At 31.0% G+C, this 24,267-nt stretch overlaps 1 protein-coding gene across 3 annotated transcripts in view; it reads left to right on the forward strand.

The window, feature by feature from the left end:
- LOC112601794 overlaps window positions 1-20,583 on the forward strand; it is a 122,120-nt gene extending 101,537 nt beyond the window's left edge. For all 3 annotated transcript variants that reach the window (XM_025349576.1, XM_025349593.1, XM_025349585.1), the window contains 2 exons: window positions 19,205-19,490; window positions 20,277-20,583. In XM_025349576.1, coding sequence (XP_025205361.1) covers window positions 19,205-19,490; window positions 20,277-20,450 — 460 coding nt within the window. In that variant the 3' untranslated portion in view covers window positions 20,451-20,583. The remainder of the gene's footprint in view (window positions 1-19,204; window positions 19,491-20,276) is intronic.
- The last annotated feature ends 3,684 nt before the right edge of the window (window positions 20,584-24,267 follow it).

Below are 24,267 nucleotides of genomic sequence, written 5' to 3' on the forward strand. Positions count from 1 at the left end.
CGTCGCGAGGAGCGAGGCTGTTGTTCGCGCCGCATTTCTAAGGGTCCTCATATCACGTGCAACGCACACACACTACGATACGCCTTTTTTATATTATTATTATTATAATCATCATTATTATTTAACTCTGTAGTGCGAGAGCGACGGCGAACCGTTGGCGCCGACGGAATGAACGTTGGCAGACTCGAATTAATTTGCATTCGTAGGGACGCGTCGCGGCCGTGCGCCTGAAGAACAAACGGGTCATGGCGGGCGTCGTCGGGCCGCCGCGTGTATTCGATTATTATTACTATTGCTATTATTATTATTATTATTACTACGTATTATTACTATTATTACTATTACTATTAAACTGTCGTACATTTTATACGTCGCCAAGCTATGTGTACACGCTATACCACCCCCTCCACGACCCACCACACACCCCGTCGACACTAGAACTCCACCACCCGCTGCTCTTATAATGCGTAACATTGTCTTATTTATTTTTTATCCTTCCGCGTGTGCCCTTGTTTTGTCCTCGGACTGCATACGGCAACGAGCCTATACACACACACACACACACACACACACACATTTATATATATATATATATATATATATTTAATATACTACATCGACGACTACGACCGTTCGGTGCAGTGCGTTTTGTAGAAACATAAAATTTAATTTTGTTGCAAATTGATTGTACTTTTCATACATACTCAGTCGTTCAGTTGTTATGATCTTTTTTTATGCAAATCCATGATTACTCATCCCGCTTTGTCAGAACCACCTCAAAGTTAAGTGCGAGTGGGGAAATTACTTAAATGTGTTCTAGCAATTCTTCAATTTTTTTCGAATGAACTATTCATTTGATAAAATAATAAATAAAAAAACATTTAATAACACCCTTATCCACCTCCACCTATCAATAAGAAAACAGCCTAACTCGTACCATATAACAATATTATATTTAATCCCCATAAAGGTATACAACAAACCATAACAATCGATTATATTATTTCATTCTACACAGCGTATAGGTGTATATATACGCTTTAAGCAAAAACATAATCAGGTACATAATAATTATTTTTTTACATGTGTAAAACAAAAAAATAAATCGACACTAAGTGAATTTTTAAATATTCGAATAATTTTTAAGCTCATAGAAATATACTAGCAATTTTAATTAGAACTCAGCAGTGCAGCACAATGTATAGCTACGATATTTCCCCAGGTATAAAAAAACAATCTTAACATGCGTTACGTAACTTTAATCAACTGATATCCAACGCCAATAATGGCACTGCAACATGCTGGGAATAAGGAATGGTGTACACTGTACATACCTGTGGACATGCCACATTAAGGAATAATAGAAATAACGTATTCATATTATATAACATGTATCCTATACAACGGTGTTAAATACGGCTATATGATGTATTGATGTATCCTTGATGAAAGACAATTTATAATTATATACATATATGATTGATACACATTAAGTAAAATAATTTTTTCCTCATACTACTACCCTCGTGTTGATAAGTCTTGCCAAACTTTTCGCCTAACCACGTGTCTTGCGCACACACGGCGATGTAAAAATATTGCGTCATTAAGCTTTTTATTTCCTCGTCGACAGTTCGGCTGCAGTTTAAACCCTAAACCAGTGTTTACGCCAAAAAAGTCTTTTAGTTATAGTTTTTTTTAATGCGTTAAGCGTTTGTTATTCGTATGCCACACGATTTGGCTGTCTTTGTCAGTGCCGACTGTGGCTGCACCCGTTGTAATAGTGCTTAGCCGACTTAAATGAAAATATTTATTTTTAAACAGCTCAATATTAAACACTCACAATAAAAGTTTTGTAAAAAAAAAAAAAAAAATTGTAAAAATATCGGTTATCCACTTTAAGCAATTTGCAGGAAAAAAACACAATTTCGTTGAGACTGATTAATCACGTATACAAACCAACACTCATTGTTTATCTTAAATTCTAAAAAAATTAAAATTCTAAAACACAACTTCTAATCATTAATAACTATAAGTACCTAATGTAAAAATTGTGTACACTGTGCATGGTATGTCTATCATTAAAATCCATTAAAACACAGTTTTGATTCGTCTACAATAAATACAAAATCAATACATTCTAAAACTTTGCAACAATATTTAAATGTTATAGTATGTATGTTACTACAGTATAGGTGAATACAAGAACCAAAAAAAGTGGTATACATTTGGAAAATCGAGTTTAAAGTTAGAACGTACAAACAAAAATTTATAAACTTAGTTCAAATGTTTCAACTCTTCAATTAAATTATATAATTATGTGTAATAATTATAAATACGATAATTAAATAATATATGCATAATACATATTATAATACATAAAGTATTATTATAAGTAATATTCATTCAATGTTTAGATATAGTGTTTGAACTACAAAGTATACAAGTAAGAAATTATAATATTGTAAATCCACAGTTACCTATTTATTTTAACCTTAATACAGCATAAAATTTTTAATCATTTTTCATACGTATATGTATTTATCGTTAGTGATATGGGCTTTATTGATATGTTTGATGAATTATTCTATACATAATAAAACATACAAAATGATATATGTAATTTTAAATGAACAAAATACTAAACCCGTATTTAATTCTCGTTACTCGTTAATTATTCCATTTAAATTGTGTATTACATTTTACATATAGTGACGTGAGTGTTTGTGTGTGTTTATATAGTATATACATCAACATCAGGTGATTACAAATGTTTTGCAATAAAAGATAACCATGGCTATGGTCGGATATACTATTGACAATTTCGTTGTTATAACCACATATGTATAATATATTGTGTATTTAGATGTTGATAATGTACCTATATGATTCAGTTTACATCAGATCGACTGCTGTTAGTTTTTTTTACTCGTTCTATATATTTCATATTAATTACACTTTACGGTTCTTGAAAAATTAGTGAAAATTGGAGAGTTATTTTTCTTGTGGAAATAATAATATACAATCTTCAGCAATTGTGTGTGTCTAAGGAAATGTTATTATGGTAGTTTTTGACCGACTTCTGTCAATCATGGAACATTTAATCAGGTATATTTTATACATTAATTATTAGTGATATTGATTAAGAGTTACGGAATCAGTATTTTAAAATTGCTTTTTAGTTTTTATATTCCTTAAGCAACCTACATTTTTGCATAATAGGTAAGACAAATAAATATTAAATCAGTGCTGTGCTAATAGTAAAACCAATTTATCATGCGTGTTATTATTCATTGAACAAATTAAAAACCCGACTTAATCCTTTTAAGTTTTATGCTTTATTGATATATTAACTCATAGGCCAATTAAAAAGATAAAAAATAAATCTTTAATTTATGAATACATAGCTGGATTAATATACAAACTATTTATTAAATGTTTTTTATTTCCGTTAAACTTTTATACTAAAAAGATTAGACGATTATTTTTATCATAACATATCATTATCATTAGTGTACGTATTTATTTCATGCTTGTTGATGACATACTTTTGATTTATTATAATATTTTCAGAGATAATAATAATAATTTTAACTTGCATATATATACTTACAAGTATATAATTTTAAATAAATATTTCATATCTCTGAAGTTTTCCAAAACTTACTGAAGTAGATGACCTTTAATATATTTAATAATAATCGAATCATCGTCATTCACGATTCTGGATAAACTGTTATTTCGACATTCGCGCTTCCTGCTATATGTTATGTAGGTACTTACATTGAAAATGTATTCTACTGACAACCTCTAAGTTATTAATAACTATGCATAAGGAAACACTTCAAACTTGAATGGTTTATTATTAATTCGCGGAATATAATATGAATAACATTATTTTTTTTCTTAATCATTTTTTGACAAACGTAGTATTTGTGAATTTCAATTATTACCAGAAAGATTTCACTTTTAAAACACTCGTATACAGTGAAAGCAACTCAATTGCCCACCTAAACAACCATCGTTGAACTTGTAGACTCCGCACTCTGTGGTTATTTAGTTAATAGTAATTAATTAAGAAAGTTCACACGTAATAAACACAATCGTCTTTTGTTCAAGCTATCTCATCAATCTTCCATACTCATCTTCTTTAATACAGGTTATCACATTTAAAGAATGTATTATTTTGCTTATTATATATTATTTCCTAAATATAATATAATAACACTATAATAAGCTAGATATCGTATTCTTTTGTGCAATCGAAATTCAATAAAAATGAGAACCAATCTATAAAGCAAAATTTAACTCTTTCACGTGACTTTTTGCGCAACTTCTTCACGTGACTCACCCAGTTATTCGACTAACTGGGTATATCCAAGTACTAAGTACAATCATATTATTTATTATTGTATAAACCATACTTTATGATTTTTGTCGATAATTTATTAATTATTTGTTCTTAAATATATATAAACACAAATCTAGTTCAGAACAGTTATATGAGTAATTATTCATATTACGTTGTACTAGTCCTTTATAAATCGTATCAATTATTATCAATTAAAAAATAAACTAACCGTTATTGGATACTATACACGAACCGAGTTATTAAAATTAAACTAAACTTTAGAAAAAACATTGAGAGAAAACAACAAAATTATAGTAGTGTACAATAATACAATTATTAAAACTTACGAGTTACATGCCAAGTCTGTGTAAACAGACTCATCTGGTAAAATGCCATTAGGTTCAAACATTATTTAATTGTTTAGTTTTATTTTTGTGTCAATTTAAAGTATAATATCAGATTTAAAAATACTATGTATTATTTTGATTTATATAGTACCTATATATTTTATTTATAATAACTAAAAAAAAACTTATTTGAATACAATATACTTTATTTATTTTTAACCAAATGATTTTTTTAAATATCAAGTAATTTGATCTACCACTTTTTTTTAAATTCATAAATTTTACCAGAGTTTTTTTTTTTTTTTGTAACTTGTGGCATTATAATAAACTATTGGGCTTTAAAGAGTCTTACAGAAAATTTTACTTATAATAATGAAATAATTAATTAATTACTAATTACTAATAGTTAATGGACAAAATATATATTAATAAATAAATAAAAATTACATGTTTAGTTTTTAGTCAATTTCATATGTTTTAGAATTTTGAGAAATAATGTAATTGATAAATATTTTTATTAAATCAGTGTGAGAGTTGAGAGCTGAAGATGTTTATTCCAGAAGGCTGCATTTTATTTTAAGTTTTTCATAATAGCAACATTCAATTGTAAATAAAGTGTTATTGTGAAGTGCAGAGCTACGCATAAAAGGTACATGGTAGATTATTATTTTATCGATGAGGAAACTGCATTATAATAAATGGGTATTCCCAATACGTTCAATTCTGGTTACTACTTAGAGTTTTTCCGTAATTTCCCATAAGAGATAAATACATTGTATGACGTCTTTTTATTTAAATTAATTTTAAGATTTGGGTGAGTTTTAATAACAACTTTTTAATGTATTTTGATTTTGTTATGATATATAGGTAATTTTTGGCTAGCATTAAAATTTGAGATGTTAAATATGATTCTAGTAAGCTTTTTACTTTTCCAAAAGTATTTAAATGTGTCTTCTTATGCTTATATTTCATTACAAAAATTAAGATTTCATAATTTTTTTCTTTTTGACAAATTACCCGTCTATTCTACAGTGCAATTTTTTTTCCTTGTAACTCGAGGCCAACGTATAGTGAATGTATCTACCTGTTCATGCCAATAATAAAAAAAAAAAACTATGCGAGAAAATCGTTTAATACTTATAGACTTGACGTCTTTGTGTGGAGTTCTCGTTATTGAAAATAGTGAAAAAAATCTTGTGTTCTGGTTATATACGTACAGAAGACGGAAGTAATCAAAAAGTCTTAGTCTTAACTCTTATTAAAAATACATGGTTCTATGGTTATTGTGTACCGGTACTCTCTATACGGTAATCGAACAAAAAGTCTAGAGTAAAATTATACACACTTAAGTAAATAATAATATAAAGTCATACATTTTAAATATTGAATAAAAAATTTCAATGAATAGTTTTTAAAATTAAAATTAAAAATAATACGAATTACGATACAAAATTATAAAGATATCTGAGACTTTTTAAAAGTTAATGATTATTGATAATATATTAAGATGAGGTTAAATAAACTAAAAAATATAATATAAAATAATTGTTATTATATTTTTTAACCGTTGATCACTGGCTATAGATTATTTTACTTTGTATTATATGTAAGTTTATTTTATAAATTTATTTTTTGTTATGAAATATTGTTTTATCACTTTTAAAAAGATTCACTGTCAGCTGTACATGACACGTACACCTACACCAAACATCTTGTCTATAGTTGTTTTAAGCATGAGTTGAGATATTAATATATATTATCATATATATTTGTACTCTATCATTCGCTTTACCTAGTACGGAACTTCATTAAATATATCTACCTACCTATTTTTAAATAAAAACAATTAATGTTTTCAGTTTGCAATTATTCTTGCGTAGAACGACAAACAAAATAGCATACCTTTTATCTGATGTTTAAAAATACACATACGATCAGCTTTTGACAAAATATACATATAGTTGGAATAATACTACAAATTAAAATATTAAGTATAAAAATCGTGCACTTGTAAACTTAAAATATACTTGTATATTTATTTTCTCATTATTGTAGGTATTATATACTAAACTATTTTTTTTAATGAAATACTATCATTCACTCATTCACAAAACAATATAATTTTTCACTTTTTTCCTAAACTTAAATTTTGTCAAGAGATGTAAAGAAGGTAATCATTTAAACTTTAAATTAAGTTAGTTCAAATTAGTTAAAAACTCATTAACTTTGTACTGAAATTTTTAAAATGATATTTTACCTCAAAATTAAAAATGAAGTGTCATAAAAGAAAGACAGAAAATAAAAAATCATAAACAATTATAAAAATTTAGGTACAGCATATACACATACTATATATAGAGTTCTATAACTTGTAAATACAATTTTGATAACGATAAGTTTTCATACATTTTTTTAATATTTAATATTCATATCATACGTAGATAGATATACCTACCAACACAATTACTATGTATATCGCCAACGAACGTATCGTATAATTCAGCTTTACGCATAAACGCTGCTACAGTAGTCGTGCAAGCAAAATTTTACGTGACATTCTCATTATTGTCGTTTCGTATTCATTTTTGGATGATAATTTTAAAAATACAACACGTTTTGCTGACCATTATAATTCACAAAATTTCCATTACATGTTTATCCAAAGCAAATCAAAAAATCAAATGACAATTGATAAAATCCTCATTTAATTCACCGTGAAAAAATAATTATTTTCTAATTTGTAAGTCAAATAAAGTTTGCCCACAAGCCGCCGTATGGTAATCTCTAATATACTATATATTATAATGGATGCAGACATGCAGTGCTTGAATTTGAACATAAATACATAGTATACCTATTACCTATATTTGTGAGACGAGGAAATATTATATTTTTACCACCTACCTACAACGGCTGACGTTATTGTATATTTATTTTTATTCCCCCGGAGATTCGAATTACCGAGTGTCAACTATACTATAAATATGTGTGTGTGTGTGTGTGTGTATGTGTGAATATGTAAACACGTACATAAACGATTCGAATAACCGATAAAAAATCGCTCGAAATCGCCAAAGTGGACAAAGGAAATGAATAAAAAACACATAACAAAATATTATATATAAATTACGTTTTATAAAATATTATTTGTCACGCAACCGCTGCGGGATGGCGGCCGGCCCGACGAGGCGTTGGCCACGAATTCACGACAATTATTATTATTATTATTATTATTATTACCGTCGTACTATATATTATTTTGTTCGAGTACGAAAATATCGGTGACGTCGAGGCGATATTTTCGGGGTGGTCACCCACGATGGGCTCGTGGACACGCAGCTGCAGACAAACTGTCGTCGTTGTCGTCGTCGTCGCGTTGCATATATAATATTATAATATGGTCGGCGAGCGTTTCGTAAAATAATAACCAACCTAATAATAAAAATAATCGTGGCGGACCTTCGGAAATAAAAGCCCCTCTGACGTCAACGGTGACCCGGAAAGTTGGACTTGCGCCACAGTCTCCGTTTTGGACGCTTTCCCACGATCCCCTCGGCCCGAACACACACCCTCCCACGGCAGCCAAAAGTCTCCGACGCACAGCCGTCGAAACCCCGACGGATTCTCGATCTCAGGACTTCTTCCCTCACATTATAAACACACAAACTCACACCGAAACGGTTTTTCTAGGAAGTTCTCTTTCGCGGTGCAGTATCACTGACGTATTTACGCTGTTATTTTATAATATGTACTATACATAGTACATACCTACGCGTGCGCGATCGGTCGAGCTTGAAAACCGCACCAACCATGTTCAGGTGTCGGCGGTGCTTATCATATTTATTATATTATATTGTACGAATGACGAAGATGACGGACAACAACAATATTATAACAATATAACACACAAACGTAGAGTAGTATATTGTGTTGTTTCCGACACGATAATCGTGTGAGAGTGTAATAATAATATTGCACACGGTGGCGTAAACAAAACCGTAAAAAAAATAATAAAGAACGCGGTCGGTATCGTATTATAAGTGTAATATTTTGTATATTATATGGTATAATAATAATAATAATAATAATAATAAAAATAATATAAGGTTAATGCATGGAACTGCAATGCATAGGTACGACACAGGTGTCGTGTCGACTAATATAATATAATAAGCGCATGTTAGTATGTTACACTATGATATATCGCAGTCGGTCGAAAATGGTTTAATAAAAAAAAAACCGTAAATCGTTGTCATGGTTTGCGAATATTATTATTGTAATTTACAGTAGGTATACTTTCTATAAAAGTTCTCGTGCTTATCAAAAAAATCTGACAGCATTACGTTAAATTAGCGTTTGAAGTTTAAATAATATATTATACTATGTTCATAATATATTGTATAGACGCGCGCTCGAAGTATGATGCCATTTCATACTCTACAACTTCGAGACGGGGTTCAATTGAATCCACCCAAAGTACCTTTTTAAAATTAATTCGATATAGATACATTTAAAATATTTTTATCGATGAATTCTCCATTCGGAAGTAAAGATACAGTATTAAAGAAGTTATAGAAGGGTTTAAAACCGCTACCTACTGATAAACCGTCGAATTAAACTTTTGGTCTACAACGAACAAATTTAATACTTAATAAATCACAATAAATCGAGATTTTATTATCAAACTTTTGTTTTTTCTTAAGAAGAGGACTAGTTATTTTTGGGGGCCATGTTTTTTGCATTAACATCCTGTCTTCATATGCCTATAAATGTAAGCACTCTGTATAGTGTATACTGCTTACCTTCAGAGGAATCGGACGTCGGCGCCGGTTTCGCTTAGTCAATATCACGGTTATCTACGTAATTAGATAACTATGATCAATAATATACATTATACTTACTTGATAACTAAATTATTATTTAATCGTATTTATTGTTTCATTATACATCGCATTCACCGCTGTCTCATGGGCCATGGCCCTTTTAACTCGACGGCAAGTACACTAAATTAGTTGTTTTCTTACAACAATATTATCAAATCATTATTATAATAAGAAATGAGTGCTCAATAGTTGCAATACATACATATATATATATATATATTTATATATACTTTATTTTTATAATAATAATTGTTTTTTATTATTCGATTTTGTTGTTTATCTCACACGTATACGTAATCCAACACAATATTTTGGCAAGTCCGATACGATTTCCGTTTAACTCGTATGACGGTCGAGTACCAACGCATAACATATTATTATTATTTACTTTAGATACTATTTATGCGAATCAACACTATAAACTAAAAAAGCGGACGTCAAGTTCGCAGAAAACTATCGATTCTATAAAACTCCGATTTCGTATAGGTTTCCGAAAGAAAACTCGCATGTTTATACATTGTTGTGATTTGCCGAGACTAAACAATTAACAAATCTCCTTTTTTTATTTTCAATATTACTATATTATCGGTTTTATTTGTAGAGTATAATATTATTACTATAATATACGATATACCTCAACCTCGGGTTCTATTATTATAAACGTACATCGCGTCGCACATTGTGATGAGATTTTTAATTAGTCGTTGTCATAATGATAATAATAATAAGATGTATTTTATGAATGTACCTACGCTGTTTTTTTTTACAACAGAGTTTGGTCATTTGACGTGGTAAATGTAAAAAAATTATATCTCCGATGTACATGTGTATGGTTTTTTTTTAATATACAATATTAATTTAGTCGCGTGCGTGGTGTGTCGATACGGGCGATGGCACGTAAATAGTATAACGAGCGTGTAATATATATATTATATTGTTATGTGTGTCGACACTGTGTAAGTTGTGCAGTTGAATTCTAGGCCTAATAATAAACTGCAATTTGATGAACAGGGCGGCGAGGCTACGAAATTGGGTCAGTTTATTTTATATTATTTAAACGATGACAAAATAATTGTGCTCGCAAAACATTTAGCAAGACAATAAATAATAAAAAGAAAAAAAAATTTTCGGGTCATACAACATACATTATACTTAATATCGTTTCATCGGTTTAATATAACATCTATAATATACATAGTACTCAAGTTAGTTTCTCTGACAACACAATGTTCAAATTTTAAAATTTATTTTTACTATTCATTGTATCATTTTCTATCATCGATTTCGACTATGGTAATTATATTATTTATTTATTTGTTTAATATAATTAAATGAGTACGCCATGCTGTTATATTATATTATATTATTTGAATGTCTTGAAGTATGACATATTGCAGTACAGTAACTGTGTTGGGAAACTGCCGACCGCAAAAAATATTGTCTGCGTTAACATAATTTATTGTCATATTTTGTCAAATCTCGAAAGTCGGTTGACTCGACGTTAGCCGATTTCACCGTAATATGTGGGAAAATGAATGGAAATTTTCTGACCATGTCATAGAAATTGTAGTGATTAGAAAAAAACCCAACCGAGGTCTTATACGCGCGGGTTGCAAGCAGCCGTCGGCATTACCGGCGGTGTCCAGCCGATTATATATATGACCTCGCCATCGACGCGAACACTTCCTCCTCCTTCTCATTCAATATAGGTACAACATATATTATATATATTTGAATGCATATCATATATATTATGCATTTATAAGTACATCAGCTATATAACCTCCATCACACCGCAATTGAAGTTAAGACCAGAAAAAAAAAAATTAAACAAAAACCGCGATTTGTTTTGTTTTTTTTTTATTTTCCGCTCTCGGTTTTGGTGTAAATTTCATCGACTTCACAACCTTAACCCATTATCGCTATGTATATGAAATATATACGGTGCCAAAGCGCGAGGCAGACCCTCGGCCAATGTTTTTTTTTAAAAAAATAATGTTTTTGCGTCGTCTCCGCGTTTAATTTTAAACAAACCGTGCCAAGAAATCGTTAAAAAACAAACCTCTCCGGAGCATCCCAATTAGTGTAATTACCTATAAAGCTACGTTGTACGACTGCTGCCGTAGTAGCAAATAATTGAAAATCGTCGTGGTTTTCAGGGTTTTGTCGCCACAATCGTCGTTGTAGCAACGAGGATTTCCCGGAGGACTTTTCGATCGGCTCGTACAACAAAGCTAAGCTATATAGGAAGGGGACAAAACGTCACACAGACCTTGGCCAGTTACCTCCTCCATAATACACAATATAAAATTATTCACAAAGGGGAAAAACACGCACACACATACATATATAGATTCGAGAACGTGATCTTAAAAGGTCTTCTCTATAACCACAGTTCTCCTATATAGGTATCTATTATATATGAAATACTCGTGTGTATGTGTATGCGTATGTGTGCCGTAGGTAAATTTGCACGCTTTAGCCTTGTGCAACGCGGCGGCAAACGGCCGTCGGATTTGCATTTATATACGTTTTGCGCAAACACGTTATGATGACAACGTGGGACTGGCAGCGGCAAATGGAAATTTCCAAGTATCTATGTATTACTCTATTATATTATATGCAACGGCTGCGTTGTAGAAAACCGACGATTTGTTTAAAATAATTATGTTATCCACAAAGTATTTCGGACACTTAAATTATATACACACACATTTAAGAACATATAGTTAGAACAAGACACACCCTTACGTAACGCGTAGTTATTATCATTATTATGTCTTACGCCCTTCATCGTGGTGTATAAACTGTTGAAAAACCTGTTGTGCGCTGCGGAAGGGTTCGGTGACGTTTCCAAGGGGACTGAAACTGAAGGCGGCTGCTGCAACGACAGTGATGGTTATTACACAACGGTGTGGATCGAATATACTTACTTACATACTCGCGTATATAGACCGATACATATTATATTGCTAACCTAACGATTACTTTAATATTTTGCAAACGCGGTCAAGCGTCCGTTACACTTGTGCCGCAAATAGAGACAGCTGATGCTGATGATGGCCTCGCGCTACGTATTTCCCTGCGAGCACAGATTGATTATCGCGATTCACCACGATTTAAAATATTATACAATATACGAGTATATCGAAGTCAGTCACATACCATACGGCATTATTTTTCTGTGTACTGGATTCGGTGTAGTTCGAAAAATGTACGCGGATTGCACGAGTAATATATATAGTGTGCAGTGCGATGGAGATGATAATGAATACTGTGCACCGTGAAACAGAACAAAAATCGAATTGTAGTTGGTTAGATTTTCGTTTCACGTGTATTCGAATTAGGTAAAACATAGGGCAAACACCGGGCAGCTATGAAAAATGTGTAATAGTGTATGCAGCATACGCACTATAATAGTATAATGTACATTTTCTCGATTGTATGAACAAAATAGTTGGAATATATTCCGATAGGATTATTAAAACTGCAGTGTGTGACCAGCTGCAACAATCGCTTAATATGCCGCACAGACGCTTTTTTACACAATATATTATGCAAGTGAAATTAGTCGCTAAATTTGTTTAGTTTATACCGAACAAAATTTTAAGTTGTAAAACTCTATTTATAAGTAAATTTAAGTTGATTTTTAGAATTTATAAGTTCGTCAGAACAAATTTATGACCAAAATTAACGTCGGTAACAATCCGGCTTGGTGTCCCGTCCACTTTAATCCCTACTTAAAAAAAATAAAATCAAAAGCTCATCTCGAATGCTTAATATTCGACATAATACTGTTTTGTATTAAATTATTTATAACATAGTAATGGATGTCACAGATTGGTGCGAATTTTTTTTTGTCGATAGTTTTTTTTTTTTTTTATTTCGAAAATTTCGTGTTTTTAGGACGCCACCGCGTACGATCGAGACCGGATTTCGCGCTCCAACAATACGATACGAATAATTCGCCAACAACCAAACCGGTCGCTCGTTTGCGGAACACTGAACACGTATATATATATATAATATAACGCACGATGTGTTCTATTAAAAATGTGTATGCATGTAAATTAAATATAACGTATGTATGTGCCCCGAAAGCGAATAACGGTGAGCGGTGACCGCACTTTCCCGGTGCTAATATGGCGCGGTCGTTTTCCCATTTTTTCCCATCTATATGCAGTTATAGCTCGTTCGACTTCGCATAAGTGTAGACAATCGCCCCGGGCGAGAACGTATATAGGTATACAAGAAGGCTCCGAAATAATTAATATATCTTTGTCCATGACATTTATATCCGCAAAAAGTAATTAACGTATATATAGGTATTTTATAATAGGTAATATTATATTATACATGTATAAATTACATAATTCCCAGTCCAACACGGATGATTCATCAAGCACACCCATCTCTCTTCAAATTTCAATTATCTAAAAAATTTCCAAAAAAAATATGTTGTCCCCTTCATGTTAAATTTAACAAAAACTAACTTAAACTACAAAGCAAACGTGAACTGCTAAGCGTATATTCCCTATACTAATGTAGTTACCCACTCGTAAGGTGACGACAACAAATGAGGGCGGCGTCTTCTCAAAGACCGATAACCATAATATTTTCAAATAGTTACCTAGGGGTTGATTTATTATATCTATTGAAAAATGAAAAGCGGGAGGGGGTAAACGTGCTTGACAAATCATAATGTAGTATCGTAGCATATTATTAAGCTCGTTGAGATATCTAGTTTCACTAATCGAGAGAAAAATAAAGGAAAATACACGTTATAATAGTATATCATAGGTATATACGGTATATACCTCAAGAATAGATTACCTCGATCAACAATCAATAACAAATACTTGCTCAGCCATAGGTAAATCACAACATGTGTATAATATAGCACAGCCGCACAGGTATGTATGTTGCGTTGTTGCATACTTCGTCACATTACAATAATAATAATAATATATTATATTAATACTATGCGTATAATATTATACGACCCACAAATGCAAAACGCAATTTGTTTTGAACATTACGCGCAATAATCCAATGCTGCACTTGTGGCATACTCATACCTACAACAAACACTTAAGGTGACTATTATATATATATATATATTTATTATACCTACTGTTACAAGTTTACAATATATAATGTGTTTACTGTTTATTATATAGTTATTATGACTAATGCTGTAACGCGATTGTTAATGTTGTCAAGCAGACGCGCGTTATGCCATGTATAAAATATTTAAAGTTGTAATTATCACCAAACGCAAACAAATGGTGTTCTTTTCACCGTTAACTTTAACCATAAAAACTGTAGCTTAATATGTTGTGCAGCTATAATATCCACCATCCGCCTATAATAGTATAATATGCCATTCATGTATTGATGTATACAATTATTATCTGTAACGTTTTTGCCAGCTGCAGCTGTTTTAATGACTTCAATTAATTTCTATACCAATACTATGCTACACATCAGCGAATATCTACTATAATTATTAATTTTAATTGATACCGTTTTTTAAACCACTTCCATAGCGCAACAATTTGCTAATTTTAAATATAATATCGTTTTTAATACATATAATTTAATATGTATTTATACTATCAATTCGGCCCACTTTTGACGATTATACCATACCTACCTATATTAAGAATTAAGATACATAGTTCGATCTATTCATAATTTAATATGAGCATATTGTGCAACGCGTATCATATTTCATATTTGATTATGTTTTTATCATTGTTCATATATATATATATATATATATATATTATATACTGAGGGTAAACAATGTCATTGGCGTAACCATTTATTAAATAAGCTTTTGGGTACTCATATTTAGACTATATAGTATTGCAATAGTAATATGATGACTATATATCTAAATGAGTATAGTATGACTGGATTTCCTTTAATCTGAAAGCAATTGATAATTCATATATTATTTCATTCATTGTGTTATCATTAAGACTGCTTAAGCGATTATGACTAAAGTCATTTCAATATTTAAATCATGTTCAATTACTTTTGTATTGATATTTAAAATATCTTAAGTTATAGATTATTATTATATTGTATAATATACTCAACGAAATGAATTATCTTTTTTTTTTAATTAATTTTTATAATACACATCATATTAAGTGGCATAATCACCAGAAACGATTCCTGAGAAACCTCATAAATTAATAAAGTTTGTAAAAATAAAATATTGTTTACTTTTATGAAAGTAAATGAAAACCATTCATTTGAAAACAAGTTGAATATAATACATAAGAAATGCTTCGACCTAGTAAAATAATGGATTCTCAAACTGGTTTTAAATTTTAAAGTGTGTGTCGATTATTAAATTTTAAAACGACAGCTTGAGAAAAATAAAAATTGACTTGAATTTTTGCAACCAATAATTTTTTATTTCTCTCTATGTATATAATAATTATTAATTTAAAACAAAATAAAAATGCATAAAATCTATCTTTTAAAAACTTTATATTATAGATTATAGAACTATTAAAACATATTCTATTATGTATAGAAATTAGAAATAATATTTCCATCGAATGATTTGTAATAAACATATTGAAAAAAGGACCTAAAATGTATTTATTATTATAATAATATAGTAGCATTGTTGTAATATATCTATTACAAATTCAATTAAACGTTTATCCATCTACACTTAAAAATTAAATATTTAAAAACTTTGATACTGCGTATACAAATTATAATTATTATACACGAATAAACGTAGTATATAATATTATGTAGTAATGTAGTATTGTAGTTTTGTTTCACATATTTGTATTTCGTTACGTCAATGCGTATTATATATAATTACAGCTGGTGGGGTAGGGATGGCCGATTCACGAATTACAATTATTTAAAATATACCTGTATACCTACCTGCTTTAACATGACGAGGGGAACCCCGAAATACGTTTCCGGATTATCAAATATTTTATACGTTTCAACAACGAATCCGAATAGTAACCGGCGCACAGGTATATTTTAAGCCGCGCAGAGGTTTGTTTAGACATTTGACGCACGCACGCCGCACGGCGGTATGTATGCATATGCGAGGGGTACCCGTGCCTATATGAGAGAAAACAAACGCCGAAAACGTAATAAAATTGATAATAATGTATATCATATTCGTGCAGACAGAAGACGGAATATACAACAGCTGATATACGTCGGTATTCAGTGCACTATACAAGTATAATACTATAAAACACGTATATTAAGCATTAGGTAAAATAACAACAGTCAAACAACTGGTTGGTGAATTTACATTATATGTAAAAACTTTTTTTAATTTTTATAAAATGAGATTTAAAACTCACGTGTGATAAGTTTAGTTGTCGTTTTCATGTTCTATGATTTAACATTTTTGATATAATATAAGTATGTACAATAAATAAATTTTATTGCGGTGTTTAAGGTATTTTTCAACAGAATAATGTATCCATTTTTAATATAATCTTCCCTCTAAACTCATATATAACGTCTCTTTGACAATTGACAACCCGAAAGGGAAAGATTATGGGGGGGGGGGGTATTTTTTATACCACTTCTGGAGTATACAATATACTATATTTTAATGTACTATACTGATGAACAAAATGAAAACGCATAAAACGCTAGTAGGCTCTTAGCACCCCCAAATAACCTGATTAATTATATTATAAGCTATAAAAATATTATACTTATAATACTATGTTAATTTCTATAATGCATTAATGCAACGAATTAAAAAATAATTACAAACTATCGTAACATAAGAATGATATTCAAACTTATCACTATTGAAAAATATTGAAAAAGATAAAACATATCAATTAAACACTGAAAGTATTATTAATAGATATGCAACTGCAGAATACAGGAGAATATTGCATATATATATTATACAGTTGCTTATTAATTATTATTAATCTTTTATTCGAGTAATTGATTATTATTGTTATTACCTATAAAATATAGGTATATACCGCGAATGAAATAATTTGTATATAATCTTAGCGCACCCAAAATTCAAAGTCTAATATTCAATACGCCTCCTAATAACAAAATGTAACCGACGTGATAGTGGTGGTATATAGTAATGGTAGTGGTAGTGAATATACCACTCGCGCAAAATATACAGTGTAAAGGCAATAGGGTTGATTGTCAATAGTCCGTACGGAGGTAGGATCCATCCACAGTACGCATCCATAATACACACACACACACGCAATATTTTGTAATATAATCTCTATATACAAAGGATATAATATAATATAATATTGTTACAACGAGTAGGTACCCGACGCGTCGTCGTTCAAGTCCCGTCTAGCCACCCCGCCGGCGCGGAAACACCACCGTTGAGGACGGGCGACGTGGCAACGTGGCGGCTGCTCGTCGGTGTTCGGCGCGGACGGTAGCGGTGGAGTGTTGGCACAGGCGGCGGCGCTCCCACCGGTCGTCGGCCACAACACGGCGTCGGTTCGCCGTCGTACCGCACCATATCGCATTTACCGTCTCGCTCGCACGGCACTACGGTGTCTAACGTCTGCGGCCAGTCGCTCATGCGGAGTCGCCCGCGCCACAGCTCGCTCGTAGCCGGTCGCAGTGTCGTTGCACTTTGCGCGTGACTGCAGTGTGTGTGAGCAGTCTGTCCGTGCCTGTTCCACTCGGCGCACTCTTACTCTGCTACTCGCGCGGTCAACAGTCCCGTGTCCAGTCCGTCGCGACGCTGCGTTATTGTTTCTGTCGTGCACACGCATAAACGTTTCGAATGTGCGTCGGTTGTCGCAAAGTACCGTCGTCGTTGTCGTCCACGGCAGGCGACCACCACCATCACCACTTGCAAAGGCCACCGCTTTGGACACGCTCCCGGAAAATGATCAGGCCCACTCACCAGCCGTTCAGTTAATAACTCCGTTCGACAACCCTACGTCTTTTTTTTCCGACGTGGCCGCAACCACCGACTCGTCGTCGTCTACCACCTAACCCGAGACGTGACGCGCGCGCGTGTGTATTTATTATAATATATTATTTTTAATTTTAATTTGTTCTCTTCGACCGACGTTTACTCCACTTCGGCGGTCGGTTATGATATCGTGTTGAAAAACAAAACTTTTTCCTCTTTTCAAAGAACCGCACCGTCGGACGTCCGGTATAATATTATATAATATTCGTCGAAACATACGAGGCTGTGATAGTGAAACTAGTCGTTAATGTAATATTATTTTAAAATAGCCTATTGTATATCATATACGATTATATTAAATCCGCATATTATATTTAAGTGTGTGTACGTGTGTTACTGTGCGTGTGCGATTGTGTTTCGTACTGTTTTTAAACACACGGAAACGTTTTCTCTCTACACAAGTGACGCCAATATCGGCACATATCGTCGTTATTTCCGTTGCTCTCCCGAACGGTGACGCTATGTGCTCTGCCAAAACCGTCACATTCGGCGGCGTGGTGGCTTACCCGAAAGCCCCGGCCACCGGCACCATTGAACAGACCAAAGCGCGTTTCAATTGCATAGGCACGCTTAGGGACAGCTTGAAAATGGTGGGTAGCAACGGTTCTAAATTTCTAACCGTCCGTTTGGTTCGCAGCAAGCTTAGGAAGCGCGAGGAAACCGCCGTAGCTGCAGCAGCCACCGCAGCGGCCACAGCCGTTGCCACCGCCAACACTGCGATTAACAACAATAACAACAACAATGTGGACTGTCAGTTACCCCATGCCCAGCCCGTCGACGTCGCCGTTGTCACAAACGTATCAGGTGATGTGGTCGATGCGCCTGTACCTTTACCGTTCCTCTGGCAGTATTCTGCCAAAAATGCTGCAGCCAAAAACACCAATGGGTATAACTCACCATACAGGCTGTACAGCTCTGATCAGGTAATTTTAACACTTCTACTATTTGTTCGATTTGAGTTATTGGTTATTAGTTTATTACTTATCAGTGGTGTATTTACGGAGGGGGGAGGGATTAAGGGGATAAATCCCCCAATAGGCTGTATACACACAAATAATTATAGTCATCATATCATCATATTATTTAAAAAATTATTATTATTTTTTTTTTCTTTTTATCAATAATTGATTAAATTTGCAAGAATTAAAATATTATAATATGTTGTACAATATTCTCATTGGTATCTTAATTTATAAAGTCATATCCCCCCCATGACAAAAACTTAAATATGCCACTGTTATTTAATACATACGTAGACGGTTTTGATTCGAACGATAAAGTTGGGATAAAGTCTGTAGGTACTGAATAATAATTAATTTCATACAAAGTGCATTTTTAAATTTTTAATTTATTTTCAATGAGTATCTAACCTATTATCATAATTAATGAGCTCATTGAAAACGTGAGATCATTAAAAATTATTCATCTTATCTGCATTTAAGTGGGAGAAATGTATTATCAAGACAAGGATAGTGTCTACACACCATAGAAGGTTAAACATAGTTTGGTACATACTACTGGTTTTGTAAGAACATAATGGATAACATTAATAATATTGTGATAACCCACAATATTGCCTTGAAAATTATTTCAGTATGTTTCACTGTTTGTAAAATGCAACTATAATATTTCAAATCTCCTCCGCATATTTTAGTCACTTGTAATCCTTTTGTTTCCATGTATTTGATTGAATTTTAAATGGATTTCAGGACACATTGGTGTGCAGTGTACCCATCGAAGAAACTGCAGAGCACCGTAAGGGACTACGGAAAAACTTGCGAGGCAAGTGGCGAAGACTGGTGCATAAAAAGCAACAGCAACAGGACGCATACAAAATACCCGCAGAACTGCGGGACCAGCTCAAACAGATATATGTGTACTGATTCTAAAAGTTTGTTTTTCCAAGAGACAATCCACAAAACCTATCAAATTTGCAATCTATTATTACTATATTATTTTTATTACATTTTTTTTTTTTTCTATGAAAGGACAAAACAATCTTGTATGTTTTTATAAGTAACGTACCTATGTATAATAAATTTTCATTCCTCTTAGAGAATTAAGTTTAATTTGTATTTAATTTCACACACTAAACAAAAAGAATTGTTGACTCATTAAATATCCCACTTTTTAATTAATTAATGATTCAAAAAATACAATACAACAATATTTTGGTTTTGTTAAAAAAAGTAGACTGTTAAATGAAAAACTGGCAGTCCTAATGTAGGAAGAAAAATCTGGTGCCATCATTTTTAACATCATTTTATTATTACTTATTATTTTTGTTTTAAATTCGTGATATAGGTATTAATTTATACACAAATATTATATTAAACATTATAATATAATACTTGTGGTAGGTAGGTAATGTACATAATAAATAATTAAGGCCATACCTAATATAGTTTTAGTAATTTTAGTAAAATACTATTAATGAAATATTCTTACGTCAAACTTCACAATATAATTTAGTAGTATTTTAAATTGTAAACTGTGAGCTTCTTTTATGGTGATAACGTTATAAAATAAAAATAAATTAAAAAGACTTAAAATTGTATCCCTTATTGCTCTTTTTACCAGCATTGTATATTTATTATCCAAGTAATAAAATGTTTTTTGACCAATTTTTATATGAACTGTGTATAATCATAGAAGAATAATATACAACTGGTAAAATTATTTTTTAATTTTGAGAATTGAACCTGCTCAGAAACATCAAACACATTTTACTGGAATATAAATATATTTTTAAAAAAAATCTTTCCTAACTAGCGAAAAAATAAATAAATTTATTCAAAAACTAATATTGTGATTTTTGTCTATGTAATTAGTATGTATGGTATCAACTTATCTTTGTGTATTTTATTCTATTTGTACCTAGTTAGTTTTACATTTTCAATCTGAAATATATAAAGCAAAATATGTCTAGAATTGTATAGTATTATATATAATATATAATTATAACTGATACCATTTAAAAATCATATTTTTGCTCATGATAATTAAGAATTGTTTTGTTTTAAAAACAATGTAAATAATCAATCATCAAATTTGTCTCCATTTTATGATTAGTTATTTATTTATTATGTTATGTATAATATAATTTTTAATTTGAACAATAATATTTGCCTACAAATTGTTTGATTTTTAAAGTTTTTTTTTTTTTTATTATCAGCCTGGTATGACTAGCAGATTGAAACAATTCTCAATTGATAATTACATGATTGTTTATTTAAATCTGCTTGTGAGATGTAAAAGAAAGTCGTGGACTATACTGTTATTTAAAAATGTTCTATTGTCAAATCTGTTCTTAATAACGATATTAAAAATTGAAGAAAAAAATTACGAATAAACATGTACTTTGTACATAACTTTCAATATACCAATTATAGTATTTTTATTTCATTATTCCATTATGCTTAAATACGTTTAGAGAGAGAAATAACAATATTTATTCAAGGAAAAGTACCTGTTAAACGTCATTACAAAATCAGCTGTTCTTGTTTGTATTCTCTACGCGTTCAGAGAGAAAGTCGAAGTAGGTAGGTGTTAGTTTTTATAATGTTACAGCACATAATAATAAAAATAATATTATTATTATTATAAAGAAAATTCTAATGGATATAATTTAACGACAAAGTTGTTTTAGTGCTTATTCGTGGTTTATACGATGAGTAAATCGTTCGACAAGCTCCGAGAGGTAAAAAACATCGTTTCATTACATCGCGGTTAAGTATTAATATATAAGTGTATTACTTAAAAATTGTATAATTATAATATGTTGCTTAACGATTTCTACTTTACCTTGATAAAATATTGCTCTCGAATAATAATTAACATTTAAACGTTTCAAAGACCAAATATATACATATAATATATCTACCAAGTAGTGTATAGCACCATTAGAGAGTATCTACGTATTGTTAAGTTAAAATTGCTCGTTATAATAAGTATGTTAAACTATTTATTGTATGGGTATACAAACACTATGTTGATAGTCGTATAACGTACAGACGGTTTTTGATCGTCGTCTGCGCCATTGTTTTGATTTTTAAATATTACTTGGAGCTCCGGACGAATTTCGAACCGCATTATGTGTCGAAAACTTTGAAATATTATTAAGTAGGACGGTTGTCTATATAAGTACACTGACATAAAATACATATTATGAAACGTTATGTTGTGGTAGGCACTTGTACAGGTACACACATTATATTATGACAGCACACATATCCGATGTAGGACAGCTGCTGCCTGCTGGTGTACCTATTGTATAATATTCGCGTATTATTATATTTTTCACATTTTATTTTTAGAAGGTACATATTTTATGTTACGAACACAATACATACCGCGCCGGTCATATTCTAATCTACGTGGACGACATTAATAATGACATATTTTTATCATAGCCATTCCATATTTCTATAAAGTATAAGGCATAGGTATAGGTAGAGCTGCAAGTTTACAGCCTTTATAGTTTTTACGCTTTTGGTATTTTGTCTGACGGACAGATCTAGAAATAAATAAATAAAAAATGGTCCAGATACGAAATAGATATACCATTTTTATAATAATCAATACCTAGTTATAAAAATTAAATACTCATGGTTTTAAAACTTATTTAACTATAAATAAAATAAAAGGTTTAAGGTAGATATTGTTAGAAATTATAGGTATCTAAACCTAGGTATTATCTACATATACATATAGTAAACGTGAAGTAATATAAACTGAGAAAGTTGAATATTTGATGAAATGAGAAAATCGAATCGTTCTTATTTTTGTCGGATTGCACTATAAGGACAGAAAAGGTAATTATATTGCATTGTAGATTTTTTTTTAAATAAAAATAAATTTTACTAAATTTGAATTTAAAAATAATAGGTACTATAATTCTGTATTTTTTCAAAATTAACTAACAGTAATATAAAAATGTGTTCATTTTTTAAAATAAATTCATATTTAAAATTTAAATACGAGTACTAGGTACCTAGTACCTACTTACATAGTAACAATTTAAACGTTTAAACCTATTCACATTTTTTTCTTGATCAGTTACTTAGGTACCTATTTCATGTAATAGAATGTTAAATTGGTCGGAATAATGCAATAATTTGAATATTATAATAGTTTTTATTCGTTTTACGTTTTTTTAAGTGTAATGCGAACATTTTAGTTCAGGCGAAGCGTGCAATTTTATTTGACCTTAGACCGTTTTCACAATCCCCAATAAAATATCTTAGAGGGGGATTCCATCTCCTATAACCCCTTCTCCGCGTTGATACAGTATAATATTTTTATATACATATACCTACTTAGCCATAATTTGTGTATAGTGGAGATGGCTGAGATTATTTTGGGAAATGTACATATTTACCTTATTAGATATTATACCTACATAAAATTGTATTATTGTCAACTTTATTTTTCTGTATAATTTTAAAAATGTTTAATGTGTTCAATAATAATTAGTATTTATATACAACAAAATAAATATTTAATAATATTATATAATGTTTATAACTGTATGAGAGTAATTCCGTCCCTTTATCAAACCTTATTTTGCTATCCGGACTTCAAACAGGGAAGGACTTAAAGGCCTAATCACGTATATGTCTACACGGCTGCACCCCACTGCAGTATATAGGCTGCTGCCATTTAACTTAGTCAAGATTTACAAATGGTGAGGTTTCTCAT

Source organism: Melanaphis sacchari, unplaced genomic scaffold (assembly GCF_002803265.2).
Source record: "Melanaphis sacchari strain LSU unplaced genomic scaffold, SCAv2.0 Contig0_pilon_pilon, whole genome shotgun sequence".
In the NCBI taxonomy this organism is placed as follows: Eukaryota; Metazoa; Arthropoda; class Insecta; order Hemiptera; family Aphididae; genus Melanaphis; species Melanaphis sacchari.